The sequence below is a fragment of the Lepisma saccharinum genome, chromosome 8, assembly GCF_977018435.1.
Source record: "Lepisma saccharinum chromosome 8, izLepSacc3.1, whole genome shotgun sequence".
In the NCBI taxonomy this organism is placed as follows: Eukaryota; Metazoa; Arthropoda; class Insecta; order Zygentoma; family Lepismatidae; genus Lepisma; species Lepisma saccharinum.
Genome location: NC_139236.1, coordinates 54,954,008 through 54,978,647, shown reverse-complemented (window position 1 = coordinate 54,978,647; position 24,640 = coordinate 54,954,008). Strand labels below are relative to the sequence as shown.

The 24,640-nt window shown below is 35.8% G+C and overlaps 1 protein-coding gene across 1 annotated transcript in view; it reads left to right on the top strand.

Moving 5' to 3' along the window:
• The window catches only part of LOC145991789 (dynein axonemal heavy chain 7-like), a 208,974-nt gene that overhangs the window by 88,431 nt on the left and 95,903 nt on the right, over positions 1 to 24,640 (top strand). The window contains exons 26-33 of the mRNA XM_083127839.1: positions 304 to 527; positions 2,212 to 2,346; positions 6,650 to 6,813; positions 7,448 to 7,634; positions 13,317 to 13,543; positions 18,089 to 18,270; positions 23,229 to 23,430; positions 24,462 to 24,639. Of these exons, the coding sequence (XP_082983965.1) occupies positions 304 to 527; positions 2,212 to 2,346; positions 6,650 to 6,813; positions 7,448 to 7,634; positions 13,317 to 13,543; positions 18,089 to 18,270; positions 23,229 to 23,430; positions 24,462 to 24,639 (1,499 nt within the window). The remainder of the gene's footprint in view (positions 1 to 303; positions 528 to 2,211; positions 2,347 to 6,649; positions 6,814 to 7,447; positions 7,635 to 13,316; positions 13,544 to 18,088; positions 18,271 to 23,228; positions 23,431 to 24,461; position 24,640) is intronic.

The following is a 24,640-nucleotide window of genomic DNA, read 5'->3' as shown; positions in this document are numbered from 1 at the left end:
GCGAAAGTAACAAGTCAGCTGAAACCAGCTCCAGTAGCTTGTTTGGTAGACCAATGGCAGGGTATGCCAGAGACCTGTGTTCGAGTCCTGGTCAAACTGCATTATTCTTTTAAATTTCTATGTTGTGTAACAAGACAACTACTAAAATTTGCTCAGTTGGTACTGTTTATTGTTTTCCTTTAGATTTCCACGATTTAATGATACGCCTCTGTTTTTTTGATTATTTATAGTATTACTTGAAACAATGTGGTTTTCATTTCTTTTATATGTACAATATTTAAAAGTTTTGACATTCATTTTCAGGCATGAGAGCTGTAAATGCTGTATTGTGTGCAGCTGGAATTGCAAAATTAAAATATGTAGATGAAGAGGAGGATATATTATTATTGAGATCTATTAAAGATGTCAATATGCCGAAATTTCTTGCTCATGATATTCCATTATTTAATGGCATTATCAGTGATTTGTTCCCAGGTATTGTTGTACCTGCTCCTGACTATGACACTTTCCTTCAAGCTGTTTCTGAGGTAAGCTATGACACAAATTGAGAGATCAAATAGAATTAGATTCTACTATAGGTAGTGCCTGATTCTTACTGGTGGATGAATTATCTTCTGATGTGAATCATTCAAGACCCTGAAGATGCAAATAGACAGTTTTCTATACATTGTGGAAAATATTTTTATTAGTGTTTTCAGTGCTGTGTTCTGCAAGATAAAATAAAATACAATGTTCTTTAGACCACATGGAATTAGGATTTAAGATTTGCCAATATGTATGTAAAGCCACAGGTGATGCACATTTAACATCTTAAGGACAATGTTAGTAATTGACAAGGAATTTCATAGTTAAAGACATCAACATAACTGGTTTACCTTAAGCATGGAGAAAATAACTGGTTTACTTTAGGTCTAGAGAAAAATGACTAGTTTACACAAAGAAAGATTTGAGGTGTGTTCATTATCACTTACATCCATTATCAATATCTTAATTCATGAAATCCTTTGATTTTGAAATAACTATTGATGTGAACTGTTCTGCGCTGTTGCCGTGAGGCATCATGTTTTGAGCTCCGGCTACAGGGTTACACGTAGGTTCGAGTCTCCTGGGGGAGCATAACAACTTTTCGACCTGTGTATGGGACCGGTGGCTATCCAAATGAGGAAATTGGGGAGCTTCAAATGAGAGTAGCATAACCAAGTCATGGAAACGTACAACATTGACTGGAGGTTCATCGTGCTGACCACACATCACACCGTAACTGATCTACCACCTCTGCTGGGGCATGTGGGAGTGAGGCCGTCAGTTGGCAGGTAGGCCCTGGACTTCAATGGGCTGTTGGGCCACAGGTTATTATGAATGTGAAGTTTGTGTATATATCTTATATATCTTGAAAATATATTTATGATCTGTTGGTCGTGCCAAGATTCTATCAGTAAAATTCAGGATTTCATGTTTCTATAAATAAAATTTAACTTAGTGCCACAGTCTGCCAATCTGTAAATTTTCTTCATAAATATAAAGACGTACTTCTGTGAAGTAAATGTCCAAAATAAAGCTTCTTTCTCTAATGCAAAACCCGTTGCAGTCACCTACTTACATACATTAAATAAGCGGGTTAATCATAGAACCATTGTAATTTTATATTGAATTGGTACATTGTCAGTAAATTTTATATTGCTGCTTTATCAAGATCGGCAAAAATTTCACATAGAGCATAGAGTTATGACAATTCCATGTTAATGGTGAAAACGATTTTAAAATTTTCAGCAGTAGCACAAATTTGTTATTTGTTACAAAAATGTGAAGGAGAGTTATATTTTGATACTTAAAATATTACTTTTCAGCAATATTACAGCATCATGTGTTTAGTTTATTATTTTATAAAATTAAGCTTTAAAAATAGTTGTTTAGAAAACAGTCCCCAGGAAAGAGTTTAAAAACAAAGAAAGTAAAGCAAGAAACGAACATTGAATACAAAAGGCTAATTCCTGGCTAGTTCTCGAATTGACAGTCACCCATGGCAACTGTTTCTATATCTCATGAAATAAAGCTGTTAACCATTCTATGATTTTGTTAACTTCCGTGAACAATTTTAGCATCCATCTGCCACACAATTTGTAGTGGATCTGAGTAAATGGCTTTATGTTTAAATATTTCTTCTTTAAAAAATATTGTACTATCCATTGTGATGAATATTCATTTTTGCAGGCCTCCTTGTCAATGAATTTACAATCAGTTCCGGTGTTTTGTGAGAAAGTAATTCAGATGTATGAAATGATGATAGTTCGTCATGGATTTATGCTGGTCGGAGAACCATTTGGTGGGAAAACAGCAGTCATAAAAGTATGTATTGAATGATGTTTCACAAACTTACAACATTGTAACTCAACTTTGTCACATGTGACATGCCAATGTAATGGTGTTTTACAAACGAATTGATAATTTGGAACACTTTATCTTTATTCATTAAATCTCTGCATTGTTAGATTAGAAAGCTATACATTTCCATATTATAGGAAACATTACTTTAAAATCAGCAGTAGATGATAAAAGATATATAAATTTACTGGTAATTTTACCGATCCTGCAATTTTGTTTGATATTAGTTTTATGTTTGTAATAATTCATAAATTAGTTTTGTAAAGTACAGGAAAACCTCGTTAATACGATATTGGTTAATACGAAGTACCCTTTAATCCGAAGTTCTTCCCATTCCCCAGCCGATAAGATAGGATATATAATGTATTTCAATACGGATAAATCGAAATATGGATAATTTTTAATACGAAGTTGTTTACAAGACCCTTCGGCAAAACTGGTTTAGCTTAATTCGAAGTAGACACCTGCGTAAGTCGACAAGAGAAGATCGAATGTGGAGAGAGTTTGGACATTATTTTAACGTGACATTGATATGTTTTCTTATTGACATTCTTTGTCAATGTGCATGGCAGGTCAAGCTCTTTCCCTGCTGAATGCGCCACCTTGGAAATATTCACCAATGCTAGATGAGAAATGCGAGATAAGATCGCAGGAATGTTCCAAAATACAAGACACGTGGCGCCTGGAAGTCTCACCCATCTGTCTAGCTCTGAGCTCAAAATTCAGCAATTGCCCGTGAGCGAGCAACTTTCGGCCTGGTAGCCGACAACTTCCGGTAACCACTTTCATTAAAAGCGTGTTCTTTGTGCCCTGTAGAACTTCATAAAAAAAGGGAAACTGTTACAGATAATCAAAGCCACATGGACCAATTAAATATTGTCAACCTGCTTAATGCGTTGTCATCTAGGTTTCCTGCAAAAGTTGATGTCGATCTTACGTATGTGGCAACTCCACTCCCGTTTCCCGCTTCATAAGTTTTCCAACTGTGCCGGTCATAAAATTTACCAAAACAGTGTTCTGTTGGCTGAGTGACTTCTCCCCTTTTTCTATCAGCAAACAGGGGGAGGGGGTGGGGTTTGCTAATTGTTTTGGCCACGATTTCCTTGCTCGTGTGCGCACACCATGGTCTCCTTTCCTTTGGCATCTAAAAAAAGCAACCAGTTCTGAATACCTTCTTCAAAACGAACAAAAACTGCAGGATAAGTAAAAGAAAAGTGACCCCCTTCCTTCTCCTACAACAGCTCATTATTCGCCACTGGTGTGCATGGCAATGTGATAATTGAAGAATTCAGGTTCCTCTTTCTTGTTTGAATGCAACTGTCTGGATAGGAAATATTGCCCGTATTATTGTCTGTTGCATGGTAAAACGTAATGCAAGGATCATTTTTCTTTTTTACACTGTTGACAAAAGTGTGACAATATTCGGTCTTCGGCAACTGCATTATCTTTAAAATGCGGATGATTTCCCTTCTGCCGCCTGCTGCTCTTAACTTCCAGCCGGTCTCATTGTGTTTACACTGCAGCTGGCAACAGTGTTTAGTCTAGCATCTAGAAAGCTGTGTCTTGCCAATGACGGCAATGACTCATCCGGTGCGAAGGAATAAGCGTCATTGTTTTGAATCTCGCAAAGCTGTTTTTATTTGACGATAACGAAATTCGATCTCCAGAAAGAAAAACAAGAGTTAAAACAACTTCATGATGCACGTAAAGTTTGTATATATTGCCGCTTTTCTTCAAAACCATTAGCGTGCTGCTGTTTAAAAAAAAAAAAAGTGCTCAATGTAGGAATACAAGAGGAAAAGTTTTGGCGGAGCGAGTGTTTGACCTCCAGAATACTCCTGAATCCTACAATAAATTGTCCATTAATCTAAAAATATGCAAGTTTCGTAAAGCTTGTGTTGAGTTCATTTTATGCTGATGAGCTAAGCGGGACTAAATATACAGTTTAAAGTGGGATCCAAACCAGAGTGATTATCGAGTGCGGCACTGTTTAATGTGCAGATCGCAAGTTGTGTGTTTACTTTTTCAGAGTGGATTACAATGCAAGTTGAGGAAGAGTTTGGACTTATCCCTGCAAAGGGGGAGGGGGTGCAAATATGAAGTTAACTGAAGCAAAGAAAACGTGACTTTTTTTACGATGTGTTTTAAACAGCCGAACGAGAACAAAATTTGCAGCCCCGATATTTTTTTTTTTTTTTGTGCCAGGGAAAGGTTGTGTTCTCTCCCAAGAGAATCTTCTCTTACCAGTTAATCCTGTAATGGACAATGTTCTAGTGAACGCACATAAAATCCAATATTCATTCTGTCCGATTATCTCCCGTCTCTTGCTCGCGCCAGTGTGACTACTGTCAAGATTCTTCCGAGTTTCACTTCTTGCAATAAACGAGATTGTTTTCCTTTTCGTAGGTCTCCGTGCAAACGGGTTTCTTATGAACTAAAATTGAAAGAATGTCGTGGAAGAGCAACGACTTTGCACAATTAAAAGAGAATGAAGTTTTTTAAAAGACTTTTTGCCACAACATGCTTCCCGTGCATAACCGGTTGTATAACTAGGCAGGATAAATGGTGTTAACCGTCTCCTTGGAATCTTTGTGTCCGCGTAAGCTCCGTGTTCTCATTTTGTGTAACATTTTTTACACTTTCTTTAAAACGTACAATATTATTATATAGTACATATATAAAGCTTGTTTTCTGAGCTATCACCAAGTATACAACATCTGTTGTGGGGGTAATTTATACTCTACTTTATATACACCTGAAAAACAGGCGCCATCTTGGAAAGTTTGGATAACTCGAAGTCGTTTAATTCGAAGTTGACATTTTTTGGTCCCTTGAACTTCGTATTAACGAGGTTTTCCTGTAAATGTTTAAATACACAGTTTCTTTTTCAAAGATAAACTTACTGCCATCATCTTGTTACATACATTAATGAACCATCAATATTTTTCAAGGCTTATTTGGGATTTTATATTTGGTCAGTAGAATATCAGTTGTCGGTCTCAACAAACTTTATATCAGCATATCCATCCACCACTAATTTATTACATGGAACGTTAGTCCACTATAAAGCACGTGATGTCAGTAATGTTTTGTATATAACACTATGTTTCCAATTTTTTGCAAACATCTTATGCTTCATCATCATGGTCATCATATTATCTGAGAAGGCTATATCCTAGAAGTTTAATTTGATCAATTGATACAATTGATTCTGTCGATGATGCACACAGAAAGTGTGTGAACCACTGGAGACAGTGTGTCAATTTCTGTGCTGTGTGCACCAAAATTATGTATAAATAATTTTGTTCAATATGCAATTTCTATATTGGATATATCTCATTAAAGAAATTTTTAAAAATTGTTGTACCTTCTAATTTTTTTGTAACTTGTGCTATAATATTATGCACCAGTTCACTCATGTCAAATGCCTAAATTTTATAGGAATATCACAGAGCCTAGTGGAGCTTGCTTCTTCTAATCAACGAAAGTTATGTGGTTTCTGATGGTATGCCTTATCGGTGACACCCTAATAACAAAATTACAGAGTGTCATATCTGTTTTTGATTTGCTTATGATTTGGCACACACAGGAGATGCATTTGAGAAAAAAAAATGTGTGTTCGCCATCATAAGGTAACATACAGGTCTACACTGGGAAATACAAGGCACTGTCAATGTCATCCAGTGCTCAATGTGAGCTCAGCTAGAAGAATTTTCAGAGCATCCCCTCAGCTGTCTGATCGTCATCAATTTAAATGATAGGAACCTCTCCCAGCTAACCCCAATGCTCAACCAATTTTTTTACGCTTCAAGTGCTGATGTCGTTATGCTTCAAAGTCAAACAGATTCCATGACTGTGACAATTCCACACAAGTATTGTGCTCAGTTTGTAGAACAATGACACGATATGCTACAGTTAAAGATTTGAATCCTGGTTGAGTATAAATTTTTCCTTAAATTTCAACTAATTTTAATTGACTTTGAATTGAATTGTACTGAGCAAGGCATAGCTTTGCTGGTCTACCAGCATCATGTAAATTCCACATTGACCCCTCCATCACCTTTGTACACTTTTCACAGATTCCCAAACCTCGTAACGAGGTACTACTTGGTTCTCTTTCCCACATTTAAACCTCAAGGAATTGTGTGTCTCATTACACAAGTTTCAATTCAGTCAAGTCATAAAGAAGTTATGCTTATAATAGGACAAGATTTATAAGACACTCTGTACAATAGTACATTAAATATTAATTTAAACTTCATTTTAGGTACTGGCTGAAACATTGAATATTCTTCACCGACAAGGCGAACCTGAAGCAGAAGTACAGTACGCAACTTTAAATCCTAAAGCCATTAGTATGGCACAGCTTTATGGACAGTTTGACCCGGTGTCACGTGAATGGTATGATGGCGTGTTGTCAATAATTTTCAGGTAATGTGGAATTTTATACTGCACAAATTGTAGGACTTACGTGTAATCTTCATTAAGAAATTGACTGTTGTATTGCTTTTTTAACATTGCAGTAGTAAGTTGAAAGAAATAAGTTATATGCTTCTGTAAGTGAAAGCTGGAGAATTCCATTGCAAATGTTTGCTTGTAGGAACTAGTTCGGTGCAAAGAAGTACCATAAGAAAACAATATTTACAGTCAAGAAGAGTTATTCATAAATTTCACAAAGAAAGATGTGAACATGGCTTGTTTGTTTTGTCAATCAATCAAGAAGAAAAAGAAGACTTAAAAGGGGCTAAGAATTCTATTTCATCTCTTGTTTGTTCCTGGGCTCACCACTGCGTAGTAGGCCATGTGTATGATTTTGCAGGCATCACATTTTCGTGCAGTTCTATTAATTTTGGTGATATGTGATTTTTCATTTCTCATTGGTTTATGATGGTTGTGATTGCTGCTAACACTTCTTTCATACAATTGAGAGACTTGTTGAAGTAATCTGCCAGTCAGTCTCTTTTATGGTTTAATACTTTTTGTGATAATATTTTTTATTATTGTTTATTGCACTGAATTCATTACAATTCACAATAACTTGGTATTCTCACAATTCTTTTCACAGAGCATTTTCAACTGATGAGTCACCTGAAAGGAAATGGGTTATTTTTGATGGTCCAGTGGATGCAGTTTGGATAGAAAATATGAACACAGTGTTAGATGATAACAAGAAGCTTTGTCTAATGTCCGGAGAAGTAATGTCACTCACTCCTGTCATGTCTATGATTTTTGAAGTCATGGATTTATCACAGGTATATTGTGTGTGGTGTGTTGTGTTTTACCTAGCATGAAAATAAAAGCTACAAACTTTTATTTTTCATTAACACTATGCAATGTGCATTTTAATTTTCATTTACAAATTGAAATGTTGTTTGGTATATTTTAGGGATGGGCCGATATGAAATTTTGGCCGATACCGATAAAGTACCGATATAAAATTTACCAATACCGATAACCGATAACCGATATTCTACCGATCCGATATAAAATTAGAAATGGTCCATGAAGAACCTGAAATGTTCATTGATCTCCTTAATAAATATGTGTTTCGAGGTGACTGCAGTGCAAAAGAAGTTAAATATTTAGACAATTACGTTTTTAAAAAGTAGGGCATCGAGATTATCCATAAAAATTACAACAAAATGGCAGAAATTTACACTAAATTATAAGATATTTATCGATATATCAGATCGGTAATTTTACCAATAAACCGATACACCGATATGCCTATATCGGCCGATACCGATAGAGTACCGATTAATCGCTCCCATCCCTAGTATATTTATAAGTAAGAGTTAATTGAAAAGCAAGTGTGGTATTTAAAATAAAATATGAACGAATTCAGTTCTTCCGCTTTTACTTCCGAGTTTTTGCCTTTGGAGCTCATTCCCATAATTTACCTTCTAACCACCATCCAGTATTTCTAGCTATGAACAAGGGGTGTAAGGGGTGACTTTCTCTGAAGCACTCAAATTTCAACTTGTCTTCCACATAGAACACCCTGGGCTGCATTTTTGAAAGCTAAGAGGGCTCTGGCACCTGGACCCACAATTAATATAATCCTCTGTGGGGGTTTGTTTTGTGTCATCCATGTCATCTGTCTCATCCTGTCACCATTCATTGTGATTAACCAAAAGTGGCAGAAAAGTGACATAAAATGAACAAAATCAATCAAACTCTGAACTACACTATACGTCTATTCTTCAAGTTATTCAGTACTGTTGAAGTAATTTATTGTCATATTAAGACAAATGATGTCCTTCAACACAACAAATTTGTACAATATTATTAAATAACAGCAGACATCTTTTTTTTGCAAATGCTTCTCTCTCTCTCTCTCTCTCTCTCTCTCTCTCTCTCTCTCTCTCTCTCTCTCTCTCTCACTCTCACTCTCACTCACTCTCACTCACTCACTCACTAATAACAAATGTTCATACAATTCTCAAATATTAATTGATGCAAATATGCTTCAGAATTCTTAGACTTTTCTCATTAACAATTAAGAAAAAGGTAAAGTGCTCCCCTGTGCTTAGCTCCCCTGTGCTTTCAACTGGCTGGGAATCGAACCCGGGACCTTTAGCATGGTAGTCAGACGCATTACCGACTGAGCCACCGCGGCCACTAACAATTAAGAGGGGTTCAGAATATTTATAAATAGTAGGGATGGGACTGATTAATCGGTACTCTATCGGTATCGGTCGATATAGGCATATCGGTGTATCAGTTTATTGGCAAAATTACCGATTATTTTACCGATCCAATATATCGATAAATATCTGATAATTTAGTGCAAAATTCTGCCATTTTGTTGTAATTTTTATGGATAATCTCCATACCCTACTTTCTAAAAAGTAAATGTTTAAATATTCAACATCTTTTGCACTGCAGTCACCGCGAAACACACATTTATTAAGGAGGTCAATGAACCTTTCAGGTACTTCAAGGACCATTTCTAATTTTATATCGGATTGGTAGAATATTGGTTATCGGTATCGGTAAATTTTATATCGGTACTTTATCGGTATCGGCCAAAATTTCATATCGGCACATCCCTAATAAATAGTAATTATATCTGAATTCTACTGCAACTATACCACATCGAAGTACATTTCTGTAAATAGTCTGTATCTTAGTTCAAAATTTTGCTACTTTGTTATTATTTTTATGAACATTAGGGTATAAATCACATACCTTTACATTATAAAGTAAATATCTATAACCTGTTGCTGTCATTTGGTTGCATACATTAATGATCCATTCAGGTTTGATGATGAGTGAACATTCAGGTTGTTCATGCATCGTTGGCAATTTTATATTGGATTGGTAAAACATCAGTAATTATCATATTTGTATTTAAGTGATCAGGGGGTTATCAGAATCAATAATTTTATGTCAGTACTTTCTGTCCATCCGTAAATACGCATATATAGTAGGGCTGAGCCAATACCGTGGGTATCAGTATTGGTTGATATTTTTGCACCGATACTAGCCGATACCATTGTTTTTGAGTCGCTAGAAGGGTGGCCAAAACCAAAATTTGTTCCCTTTCAAAGGTTCGTTCAGCTTTCCAACTTTCAAAATATTGCGCATTTGTTAAATGAACTTATACTCAAGTTTCCGTAAACAGCAAGTATGAGACACAAAGATCCATACGCAGATAAGACTCACAGTCAAGTATCTTGCAAATCAAGGGTAACGTGAAATTATCCCCATAGGAGTTCCTTTGAAGTCTACCAGACTTTATTCGTACAGATGCCGTCTCGTGTAACAATAGTCCCAATGAGGTTCCGGTAGCGAACCAGGCACCTGATGTATTGTGGACATCTCTCTCTTTAGAGACCTCCCGCAGTCAAAACAGTCATCACCCATGTGAGTGGTGGACGTGTCTCAGACAAAGTACATAGCATATTCCTGGAAATTCAAATACCTGTGCTAATCCCCCTTTTCCTTTCCAACTTTAGACTTTTGTTTGTCCCGACCTGGATAACTGGGTTTCAACAGGCATGTTTTGGCGGCACAGGGAACCTCCTCAACTGTTGTGAGGATGGTGTTAGGTGGTAGGGATGGTAAGTTTTGGATGATGTTAAGGAAGTGGTTGGTGTCATGGAGGTAGGAGGGTAGGGCTTGGACGAGGGGTTGGAGGTGAGAGTCTAGAAAGGCTGAAATGCATTCAGTGGGTGAATTGTAGCTGGACACAATGAGTGTCCCGGGGTTGTTCGGTTTGTGAATTTTCGGGAGGAGGTAGAAAGTGGGGGTGCGGGGGTTGTCAAGCGACTTTTACATTGGGAGCCACATGACAAGGCACCGGTAAACTCGCAAGAAGAGCTCAGGGAGAGGATCTCAACAGCTGGTCAACACATCAAGGACACCATCACATCACGAGTTAAGAGACCAAATGTCCGTAAAACCCTGCGTGCCTGCATTCGTAACGGAGGTGCCCACTTTGAGCAAGACGTGTAATGTTCTTTAATTGTATTGTTCATTGTTTCCATGCACATGAAGATGAATGAAGTATTATTTCTTGTACACAAATGTGAATGTCAGCAACAATTGTACCTTGTTGGATAGCAGATGACACAAGGAAGTAGTTAAAGTAATTTGTACGCTTCGTGTCATACCATTTTTTTTATTAATACGTTGCCAAGTAAACTAAGAGTGCACTTTTTTTATCATCACTTGTAAGTTTAGACCCACCCGTTACTTACATGTGATTGTTATTTGGGAAAAACTTTTTTTTTAAAGGAACCACTTATTTGTTAGCTATCAGGAAATGCTGAAATAAGTTCCATACAATGAGCAGTTTTTTCTCAATTCATTTTTTTATGTGGAAAATTGTCATTTTTTAAAAAAACAATTGAAATTCGATTATCTCGAAAACTACTAATTTTCGGACGGGGTATCATATGGTCAAATTTATTGCAAATTGTCTCTACTTTAACCCCTTTCAGGGAATACATCTAATTACCAGTCACCCTGTGTATATATATATATATATATATATATATATATATATATTCTATTTTTCGCGACCTAGGTCGCATTTTCAAGTTGAAGAAGTAAGGAATAATTTCTCTTCGTGTGGTAAGTGTTTACTGTCTCCTTCATCATTAGTGTTTATCTGCCCTTCTGGCACCTTTTCTGATCCTATTCCTGTGTATATATATATATATATATATATATATATATATATATATATATATATATATATATATATATATATATATATATATACACACACACAGGGTGTCATTTTAATGACGCCCAAGGACCACGGAAACGTGTAGAGGACATCAAAACAAACAACTTTTCTCAGTTTCATTTTTCTCCTTGGTGGGTCGTTTCGGCGCTACAGTCGTTCAAAAAAGCCTGTTTTGCCGCCTGAATGCTGGCAACCACACACATTTGATTGCATTAGTGACGTCATATCCCATCGTGAAGTGATGCGTTCCAGGGTTGCCAGGAACAAACATATTCTGTGAAAAATGACATAGCTACAATCAGCCACATTATGTACCGTAAAACAAAAAGAGAAAATACGTTCTGTAACCTAACAGAAAGTAAACAAGCGATACGAAAAATGGTAGAATGAAAATGGAATTCAAGTGGAAGTGGTCATATCGAATTTTGTCTCAGCTTACATGTCAAATATTTGCAAATTTAGTTACCAAGTTGGCATCTACAATTTAGTCTTATGCACTTTGTCCTTCTGATACTAGTTGTTTGTGACACACTGAACAGATGACAAAATAGAAATGAAAGAATTCAAAATTCCAAAGGTAAGCAACACATAGGTTAATATAATGTATATTTAGGGCATTATGAGGCAAGTGACAAAAATGTTGAAAATACAGGGATATAAGTAGTAGTAATACAAGCTCTCCGACGACTGTGTTTATCTATGCACCGGATACACATGTAATAGTTTGCAACTGTGAACAGGACAGTATATTCGCTACTGTGTCATCGTCGTTAGGTTGTTACTGTGGCTGTACGTGTTTTAGCCGTAATGTAACAACGTGAACCTCGGATACTTCCCTTATCAGCACAAAAGTACCACATGGCATCTGGACACAAATCTGTAGATATCAACCTTGCAACGAGATTTGCAAATATTTGACATGTAACTGGGCGTAAACAGCCACATATAAGCTGTAGTCCAATAAAATTTATTGTCGTTGATATTTGATATGTAGGCTGAGACAAAATCCGATATTGACACTTCATTTTGAATACGTATTTTTACCATTCTCATATCATGGTTCAATTCCCCCTTCACCGGAGATGACTGCTGATCTTCTGACTCGTAGGTTATGATGTTCGGTCTTCTGGACGCGTTTCTCGCTTCGTTTTACAGCTAATAATGTGGTTCGTAGTTGGTCATTTTTCGCAAAATGTGCGTGTTACTTGCAACCCTGCCGTGTGCTATTTCGCCGCAGGAAATGACGTCACAGATACGATCAAATGTTGTGTTGGGTTGCCAGCATCCAGGCGGCAAAACGATCTTTTTTGAATGGCTGTAGCGTCGAATCGACGCACCAACGAGAAAAATGGTACTGAGAAAAGTTGTTTGTTTTGATGTCCTCTATACGAATCTGTGGTCCGTGGGCGCCATTAAAATGACACCCTGTGTATATATATATAAAATTAGCCTTTTATATTTTAAATTGGAATTATACAAGTATCGGCATCAGTATCGGTATCGGTGTGACTATCGGCATCGGTTCAAAGTGTTATCAGCTCAGCCCTAATATATAGTATGTATTTTTTACATTGTGAGAAATGTACAGTGCAACATCAATAATTTCTTTTTCAGTGTACTGTGGCTGAAAAACTTATAATTCAGGAAAATTTAAACACAATTTGCTTTCTTAGGATCAGGAGGGTAAATGTATAAAGCAAGAAAACTTAATTATTTTTTTGTTTATGTTTTGTAGGCTTCTCCAGCTACTGTATCAAGATGTGGAATGATTTACCTAGAGCCAACATCTCTTGGCTGGGAACCATTAGTGTCCTCATGGTTGAATAATGTAAATGAAGTGTGGCTGGAAAAGAATCCAGAAATGCTACCAGATGCTCTTGAATGGTTGATCACAGCATGCCTTTCCTTTGTTCGAAAGAATTGTTATCAGTTGATTACAACTGGAGCTTCCAATTTAGTCTGGTAAGTTTTGTATGAAAGGATAATTTAGATTTATTGATTCTTTGGGCCTCTGCTGGTCCATACATTGGACTACCATGTGTTATGCCTGAAGTCCTGCAGGTCCAATGTATGGACCAGCACCACATGGCATCATTTAATGTCATTTCTCGAAACCAGGAATGATAATTCAGTTGTGTTTTTTTTCTTTTATTTAAATATACATGAAGGTATGACCCAACCGATATTCTAAATAGATGGAAGAACTACTTTAATGACCTTTTAAATGTTCATGTAGGAGATAAATCAGAAGTAAATGAAATACACACAGCAGAACCTTTAGTCCCAAAAACTAACTTGACTGAAGTTAAAGATGCTATTAAAAGGCTAAAGAATAACAAAGCACCTGGCATTGATTTAATACCAGCTGAGTTAATTAAATATGGTGGAAATTCGTTAATATTTCAAATTCATAAATTAATTTGTTTAGTATGGAATAAGGAAGAAATCCCTCAACAGTGGAAAGAATCCATAATTGTTCCTGTGTTTAAAAAAGGTGATAAAATGAACTGCAATAATTACTGTGGAATTTCTCTACTCTCAACAACATATAAAATATTATCTAACATTATTTTAACAAGACTAACACCATATGCTAATGAAATTATAGGTGATTATCAATGTGGATTTAAACGTAACAGATCAATTACAGATCAAATTTTTCACATCGGACAGACACTTGAAAAAAAAATGGGAATATAATCAAAATATCCATCAACTATTCATTGATTTCAAAAAAGCATATGCAGTTGTTAGCATATGCAGATGATGTAGACTTATTAGGGGATGATATAAATACAATTAAGAATAATGCTAAAATATTTTTCAAAACTGCTAAAGAGATAGGTTTGGAAGTTAACAAAGAGAAAACTAAATATATGCTTACGGGCCGAAACCAAGTGTTAGGTAATAATCAAAATCTAATTATTGATAACAACTCGTTTGAACCAGTTTTCAAATTCAAATACTTAGGAGTAATATTAACAAATGAAAATGATATTAAAGAGGAAATAAAAAGTAGGCTTAATTCAGGAAATGCATGTTACTTCTCTCTCCATAAACTTTTGTCTTCTCGTTTAATATCTAAGAAACTAAAAGTTAAAATGTACAAAACCGTAATTTTGCCTGTAGTATTATATGGGTGTAAAACTTGGTCCCTTACATTGAAAGAGGAACATAAATTGAGATTATTTGAAAATAATACCAGCTGAGTTAATTAAATATGGTGGAAATTCATTAATATGTCAAATTCATAAATTAATTTGTTTAATATGGAATAAAGAAGAAATCCCTCAACAGTGGAAAGAATCCATAATTGTTCCTGTGTTTAAAAAAGGTGATAAGATGAACTGCAATAATTACCGTGGAATTTCTCTACTCTCAACAACATACAAAATATTGTCTAACATTCTTTTAACAAGATTAACACTATATGCTAATGAAATTATAGGTGATTATCAATGTGGATTTAAATGTAACAGATCAACTACAGATCAAATTTTTCACATCAGACAGACACTTGAAAAAAAATGGGAATATAATCAAAATATCCATCAACTATTCATTGATTTCAAAAAAGCATATGATTCAGTCAAAAGAGATAAATTATATACTATATTAGTAGAGTTTGGAATACCTAAGAAGCTTGTTAGTATGATATAAATATGCACCAGTGAAACAGAAAGTAGAATTCATGTGGGTATTAATATGTCTGACAAATTTACAATTCATGATGGGTTAAAACAAGGAGATGCATTATCTCCATTGCTCTTTAATTTTGCCTTAGAATATGCTGTTAGGAAGGTAAAAGAAACTAAAGAAGGACTAAAATTAAATGGTGTGACTGAGTTGTTAGCATATGCAGATGATGTAGACTTACTGGGGGATGATGTGAATACAATTAAGAATAATGCTAAAATATTTTTCAAAACTGCTAAAGAGATAGGTTTGGAAGTTAACAAAGAGAAAACTAAATATATGCTTACAGGCCAAAACCAAGTGTTAGGTAATAATCAAAATCTAATTATTGATAACAACTCGTTTGAACCAGTTTCCAAATTCAAATACTTAGGAGTAATATTAACAAATGAAAATGATATTAAAGAGGAAATAAAAAGTAGGCTTAATTCAGGAAATGCATGTTACTTCTCTCTCCATAAACTTTTGTCTTCTCGTTTAATATCTGCCCGACCCTGTGGCCGATTGGTTAGCATATCGCGCTGCGACGCCAAGGGTCCCGGGTTCGAATCCTGGTCGGGCTTGGTTGTTTGTGAATGTCCATTCATCAATTTCATCATTTCATCACTCATCCCCATCTTCGCAAATTAGCCAAGAGGCACAAAACGCGAAGTAAAATAAACTAAATCAATCAATCAATCAATCAATCAATCGTTTAATATCTAAGAAAGTAAAAGTTAAAATATACAAAACAGTAATTTTGCCTGTAGTATTATATGGATGTGAAACTTGGTCCCTTACATTGAAAGAGGAACATAAATTGAGAGTATTTGAAAATAAGATCCTTAGGAAAATCTTTGGACCTAAAAGGGATGAGGAGACAGGTGAGTGGAGAAGGTTACATAATTTAGAACTACATAATTTGTATTCATGTCCAGATATTATTAGAATAATTAAATCAAGAAGACTTAGGTGGGCAGGCCATGTGGTACGAATGGGAGAGGAAAGAGGAGTTTACAGGATTCTTGTTGGGAAACCTGATGGTAAGAGACTTGTAGGAAGGCCAAGATGAAGATGGAGGGATAACGTTGAGATGGACGTAAGGGAAATCGGTAGGGTTGGAAAAGAGTATATAGAACTTGCTCAAGATAGGGACAGATGGAAGGCCTGTGTTGCTGCAGCCAGGAACCTTCGGGTTTAAGAAGGCTAGAGAGTTAGTTAGTTTTTTGAAAATAAGATTCTTAGGAAAATATTTGGACCTAAAAGGGATGAGGAGACAGGTGAGTGGAGAAGGTTACATAATTTAGAACTACATAATTTGTATTCATGTCCAGATATTATTAGAATAATTAAATCAAGAAGACTTAGGTGGGCAGGCCATGTGGCACGAATGGGAGAGGAAAGAGGACTTCACAGGATTCTTGTTGGGAAACCTGATGGTAAGAGACCTGTAGGAAGGCCAAGACGAAGATGGAGGGACAACGTTGAGATGGACCTAAGGGAAATCGGTAGGGATGGAAAAGAGTATATAGATCTTGCTCAAGATAGGAACAGATGGAAGGCCTGTGTTGCTGCAGCCTTGAACCTTCGGGTTTAAGAAGGTTAGAGAGTTAGTTAGTTATGCATGAAGGTATGACATACTCTAATTTCAGTATGTAAAGTTAGTCTGAAACAGGTTTTAAAAATTTTAAATTGCACAATTTTCAAATGCATAAGAATTTGTTGAAAAGAAAAATCATAGAATGAGAACTATTCATCATAGAGAGTTGTGTGTTTTATTTTGGATGGGATCGCTAGGGCTTGCAGAGAAAGACCAATGTTGACATTCCATCTCAATACATGCACAATTAGAAGAAGAAGAAAGGGGAAATTTACTCTAGAATTTCAATTTTTGGAAGCCCTCCAAATAGGATTCTTTTTGTAAAAAATAAATTTTATTCTAATTCCGTTTTTTTTTTAGGAAGACTGTACCAAAATTTCTCTTCCCACAAGAGCATGGTACTTTGAGGGAAAAAAAATGACAAATATAACTGCAAATGTGTATGGTAAATAGTTCTTCCTTCTTCTTTTTTGCACCAGTCCATATTTGAAAAGGCTGCACTGGAGATCTCCCGACATGAGACTCTTCGCAGGCACAGAAGCATCAGCATTTAAAGATTAAACCTGACATAATAAATTAGTAGAATTGCTATGAACTGTAAGAAATATTACAAAAATCCTCTAGTAAATGCAGCCACTTCTTGTAAAAAGATCAGTTACAAAAAAGGTATATAGGCCAAGTAGAACAGTCCATGCAACAAACAGTCTGACTGCTTTGACATCTCATGTCTACAACCAATGTAAAATTCAGTCTTTGCAACACAAACATAAAAATGTTTAATTAATAACTACTGCCAAAAAGAAAATCAGAAGGAATCACACATGTGACTAAAAATAATGTCAATGGAAATATTTGTTGATTTTTTTTCCTTTTTTCAGGTGCTCATATTTTATAAAGGTTTGTGTGCTGTATGTGTGTTTTTTACATAGACTGTTTTTGTAATTAGCTACTATATTTTTAGCTACTAGCTACTAATATATATTTTTAGCTGTGATATATAGCTAAATTTTATATTTGACAATATATATATCACAGGATGTAAATGCAAACATGTAATTCATGAATGAAATTAATCTAATATAAAATCTATACTTTGTTCTTTGTTTTGCATAGTTTTGTGAATATTTCTGAGCATTTTATCAAGTTGTCCTTTTATACTTTGTGCTAATCAAAATAATTGTCTTCATTGATATTTGTATATAGTTTTATACCTACTGTTTGTTTATTTATAGCTCATTCTTGAGACTGGTGGATTTGCATATGGAAGAAGTAAGTGAATGTTTGGAACTTGAAAAATATGCAAATGTGTGGTTACAGTCAATTCTCGTGGAATCGGCTATCTGGAGCTTAGCAGGCATTCTAGATGAAAATTCTCGACAAAAATTTGATCTTTTTTACAGAGAGTTATGGCGAGGTAAATTTGATTCAATAACTTGTTTCTTCTGGCACTCCTTTAAATACCATAGCATAATCATTGCCTTCAATCTTGAAATGTAAATAGCCTTGAATTGTTTTCTTTATCAGATAATTAAGTATACCAGCATTAGAAGACGTAAGTGAATACTAAAAGATTTCCGCGAAACTTACTCACTGGAATATCGAGTTTCCCAAGTGGATGGTGAAAGAGGCCACCAAAATTAATAGAACATTTACAAGTAAGGGAGAATTCACAGCGAAGAGACACTTGACATGAGACACGAGAGTTTCACACCAAAGAGCAGGGTTGGCATGTTTAAATCAAAAGTGTTTTAAACAAACAACTTGTTTTAAACGTTTAAAACACATAGCTTTTTTTCACAAATGTTTAAAAAGGTTAAAACAAAGTGTTTTAAACATGTTTTTTTCAGACATGTTTAAAAAATATTTTGATACTTGGTGTTTGATAGTTTGTGGTTATTTGCATGTTTTCATTCAATGCGTGTTATTCTGTTTATTGTGTATAGAAATCTGTTCAGTGGCTGAAAATGTATATTGAATTAACAAAGAAACATATCCCCCGGTCGGTTCAAATCCGGGAACTTTTCTAATGATGGAAGCGGTCCAGGCGCCAACCCAGCGTCGAATAACATGGGTACCTGGGGGACACCCTGGGGGGCAAAGGCGGTCAGGGGCGTGATGCTGATCACATCACCCCCACTCACGACCGGATCAAGAAAGTGTGGGGCGTTACCCCCACACCCCCTATATGCCTTCATAGCATGGTGCTATGCACAGGCGAGCACTTTTTTTTTTTACATATCGTGATGAATACCCGTGGGTCACGTTTAAAACACCTGGCTTTTTTTTTACAGGTGTTTAGCTTTTTTTTTTTTTTTTTACAGGTGTTTAGCTTTTTTTACAGGTGTTTAAAATATTTTAAAAATTGAATACTATACGAATGAAACCGTTTTGTTCCTCACTTAACACACTGCAAAATGTGCACATTGTTGATAATGTCAGTGGCATCCACGATAAAATATATTTAAAAAAAGCAACAAAAACAACAAAAAACAACAGAGTAGCTACCACATAGACTCAGTGGGTCTGGCAACTGTGGATTAGTTGAAGCTTCTCGAACAGCCTACATGCGAGATTTAAGACTAAAATACATGTGTATTGCAAGAAGTTAGTCAAGTATTTACTTTATAATAGGATCACAGTCCATCCTTGGATGATTAACAGATTCTTTATTCATCATTATTCTTAGAAAGTAAGTCTTCTTGTCATTATGTTTTAAACATTTTATTTGTTTAAAATATGTTGTTTATCAGTTCTTGTTTAAAACATGTTCAAAACAAGAAAACAACAACTTTGTTTTGTTTCTTTAAAAAGAAAATGCCAACCCTGCAGAAGAGACAAGATGCACGCGACACACAGCAAGCAACATTTGTTTCTTTGCTCAGTTCGCATGATGATTCCGATATAATTGCATTAATCATTTTATTAGTCACTGGAAAAAAACATAACAATAGACATTGTTACATTGTTCAATTTGTGCAAGTTATTGAAACTCGGGAGAGGCATGTTGTGCATGAAAAAACTGAGATATAATATGCACTGACATCAAAGTGTATATGCTAGACTTTCCAGCCTGGATAAAGCAAATATCTAAACACTAGAGAAATGGTTCTCAATCTTCGTGAAACCATGTCACGGTATTTTTTTTAAGTCAATGCCCTTAGCCCAAGAATTTTCCTCGTAAGTACCTTTGCAGTATTAAAGATTCTATGTATGAATTAACATGTGCCTATGAAATTAAATATTGATAAATAAGTTCGAGCATAATCATAAAGAGTAATAATAGTTTGATTACGTGTGTAGAATTGTTGACAAATATAAAAATATGAATGACGAAGTGGTAATGTCTTCTCCTTGTAATTAAGTGATGCCGGGTTCGATAACCGGTGGAGGCACATTGTGGTGGAGGTCCCACTTTAAACTGTAGGTCGAGTCCTGATAAGTATATTTGTGCATAAAATGGACTTCGAAAATTCACAACTCAAATATGATATTGGGATTATGATAGTTGTCAACCATTTTCAACAGAACCTTTCGCAGCTCAGTATAGTTGATACAAAGGCACAGTATCGGGTCGCAGCCTGCCGGTTGAGAAACAATGCACTAGATTACTTTACCATTTTGACTGATCTATTTTGGACTAAAGTGCCTCCATATACTGGCTTTTTCAAATAATAACAGTCACGTCCTAAATGGCGAAATCACTGCCTCTTTACACGATGTTGAAGACAAATTGCAGCCCATAACTGCATCAAAAAAATTGATAAAGCGAAGAGAATGTTGTGTTTAAATCTTAAAACATTGTACATATCAATACTTTATTATACCAGGTGTGCCGGTTAATAATTCTTAATTTCATCGCTGGATGGCGCTGGAAGCAAGGGTTGGTGCACAGTCTCAACTGTTACGCCAGTGTGTTGCCAGGACAGTACCTGTCAAAATGCTGTGGATGTTCAACCGAGTGCGAGTGATCGTTATATTGGGTTTGTGTGGGAAACATGTTTACCTTCAAACCAAATAAGGAGCATGTGTGACACGTCCTGCTTTTCTTGTTCAATCAAAAGAAAAACGCGAGTGAAAGCCATCGTATCCTTGTGGAAATGTACGGTGACAATGTCCTTACGCAAGACGCGTGTGTGCGTTGGTTTCGACAATTCAAAAGTAGTGATTTCGACTTGAAAGACAAAGATCGCCCAGGCCAGCCAAAAATATTCCAAGATGCCGAATTGCAAGCACTGTTGGACGAAGACGATACGCAAACGCAACAACAACTGGCAGAGAAGTTAAATGTTGGTCGCCAAACCATACTTGATTGTCTACATGCTATGGGAAAGATCCAGAAGGCAGGAAAATGGGTCCCACATCATCAGAACGACAGACAAATGGAAAAGTGAAAAACTGTGTGTGAAGTGTTGCTTTCTCGGCATGAAAGAAAGTCTTTCTTGCATCGGATAGTGACTGGAGATGAGAAATGGATCTACTTCGAGAACTCAAAATGCAAAAAAGTCATGGGTTGACCAAGGACAACCTTCAACATCGACCGCAAAACCGAATCGCTTCGGAAGGAAGACAATGCTGTGCATTTGGTGGGATCAGAAGGATGTGGTGTACCATGAGCATCTGAAACTAGGTGAAACAGTGAATGTCGTTCGCTACCATCAACAACTCATCAATTTAAACCATGCATTGATCGAAAAGTGCCCAGATTGGGCAACAAGACACGGAGAAGTGATTTTGCAGCACGACAACGCCTCATTCCACACAGTGAAAGGCGTCAGAGACACCATTTCTGCACTTGGCTGGGAATTCTTGCCCCACCCGCCATACTCATCAGAATTAGCCCCTTCGGACTATCACTTGTTTTCATAGATGTCGAACAATGGCTTGCTGACTGGATCACCTCAAAATGTGAATGATTTTTCTGGAAGGGCATCCACAATTTGACGGACAGATGGGCACAATGTATAGCTAGCGATGACGCATACTTTGAATAAAGCATTTCTTACCTTTCTCCCCAGATACACTTGTTTTCTTTCGGATCAATTAAGAATTATTAACTGACACACCTGGTATCAACAAATTTGAGCTTCAAATGTGTTGTAAAACCTCCGGTTGGGCTCTCTTCATAAGTCTAAATATAGCTCGGAGGGAAGCATTCACTGCGCAAATACGAACAACAAACTGATGAGACACCAATCACAATATTGATAAAACTGCACAGTCCGAGAGACACGTAAGCGACATGCGACACGTGCATTTTGCCGTCTCTCTTCGGTTCGAAAGGTTGCATTGATTACTGAGGGTTTGCTTCCAAGCGACACGTGTCGCATCGCGTGTCTCTTCGATGTGAATTCTGCCTAAGTTTCACGGAAATCTTTTTAGTATTCACTTACATATTCAAACTATTATTCTTTAATTTATTACTTCAGTAAGGATTTTAATCTAAGTATGTGCATAAGTAAGCACTGAATATATTATGCAGGAATCCAGGAATGTAAAAATTAGATTGAAAAAGTAAAAATGTGGTCTGTGTGCATTGTATTGTGCTTTGAAAGGACATACAAGGAGTAAAAGTGGGGTTCCAAGTAGCGTTAATCTAAGTCATAATCACAACATGCTCCGCTCCGTTCCCAAAATTGCCTCCAGGTATAGTTGATGAGAAGCTGGATCAGCCCCAAAGCTACTCATCTACTATGTGGTTTCAGCAGCTGGCCACAGGGTTTGCTGATCAAGGGTGTTGCCCGTGAGTGTCACTTCATCAATTTCATCACTTATCCTCATCTTCATGATTTTCCCAAAGTGGCAGAAAAGAAACTGAACATAAACCAAATCAATCGTTCTCTCTCTCATTATCTGTTCTCCAATCTACTTTCTTCTCTCTATATACCGTATCTGTTCATATTTCATAACATTTGTCTTTTGTACATGTTTATATCATATTCTTTTCCACTTTCTCTCTCTTTAGTTCCTGTGTCTTCATTTCTTATCTTACCTCTTCTTGTCTTTTCTTCCAGGCTCTTCAAAAATCATAAATCTCCAGTCCTTATCCTGCTTCATACCCATGTTAGTGTCATAGTTGCAATACATAAGTCTCAATGAGTACATTTTCCCCTCGTAAGGTATCATATCTAATAGATTCCTCATTTAGAGGTATGTAATATTATATTTTCACATCTTTGATATGATATTTATGATAGCATGAAATTGTGCTATACCTGCCAAACACATTCTGTATCCAAGATTAAGAGGTATAAATTACGGTAATTCTTGTGATTTAATGTAGGTGCACTTGCACGTACCTCCATTATTTAAAATATAGCATTTGCATGAATGTCACATACTCAGCTTACATTATCACTCTTTATTTGAAAACAGGAAAGAATGATGATCATCCTTTACCAAGAACTATGGGAGCTGTGGACACTTCAATACCTCCAAAGGAAACTGTTTATGACTTTTATTATGAGTATCGTAACAAAGGTGAATGGAAATGTTGGGTTGAGAAAGCTCGCTCGATGAGAGTAGAGTCTGCAACTAATATCATGCAGCTTTTAGTACCAACAATTGACACATTAAGGTTGGTGGTTTCGTTTAGTTTATTGGTATTGGATATAGAATGTGATTTCTTTTGTGGAAGTTATAAAATAATAGACATGCTTTTATGTGTTACTTTTTAACTCAAAATGTACTACTACCTTCTTCTCAAAGAAAACTCATCAAACAAAATATTTGAAAGAAAATGATTGTATTCAATGAATTGCCATGTAAAAGGACCTGAGCATTATGCACGATAAATACAATCTTTTTCTGAGTAGATCGGGACAGTCTTAATGTGTGTGTATGCTGAGTCTGCTCTACCATCTTACTGAAATAAACAATCTCTCTGATCTCGGCACATTTTACAAATCTTTTATTCCACTTAAAATTGAAATACAAATCTCTGATCTGCTCCATCACAGGTCCCCCAAATTTAGATGGACTAAATCTGAAATTATGTCTCATCCAGCATTCCATACTCTACAGACTGCCCAGCCAATACAGTAATCTACCAAACCAAACATACAAACAAATATTTCACCTCCATAATTTGAATATATGACTGATGGATTTTGTATTAAAAAAGAGAAGCTTTATTTAGAAATTTACTTCACAAAAACATGGCACACAACTTAAATTTATTTATGTTAATAGAAACAATAACAAACGGGCAGAATTGTGCACTCCTCTTCATAGAAATATTTGATCAGTAATGTTCTGAATTCCAGCCTGAACATCGGTGTCCCTTCATCAATAGATATGTAAACTAAAAATAAATACAAAAATGTGATACAATATGCCATATTGGCTGACACCGTTATTCATTCCTAAAAACAGTTGCATTGTGCCATTCAAATTTATTTGAATGTGTTAATTTTAATTGACTATGAAAAAATCCAATTTAATTTATTTGGTAGTTCAGCTCCTTTCTTTTCGGCTATATTCCTAGAAATGAGTTTTTAAAAGTTTATTTTTATGTTAATTTATGTGTAAAATAATTTTAGCCGATATTAGATATCTGTTGTAGATATATACGTGTATATTTAATATATATGCATTTGTTTTATATAGGTACCAGCATCTGTTTCGCCTCTTCATCAAGCACAAAGTTCCATTCCTCCTAGTTGGATCAACAGGGACAGGAAAAAGCATGTACATTCAAGATATGTTGCTGAATAATATCTCAGAAGAAGAAGTTGTTCCTGCTTTTGTTGCATTCACAGCACGGACATCAGCGAATCAAGTGCAGG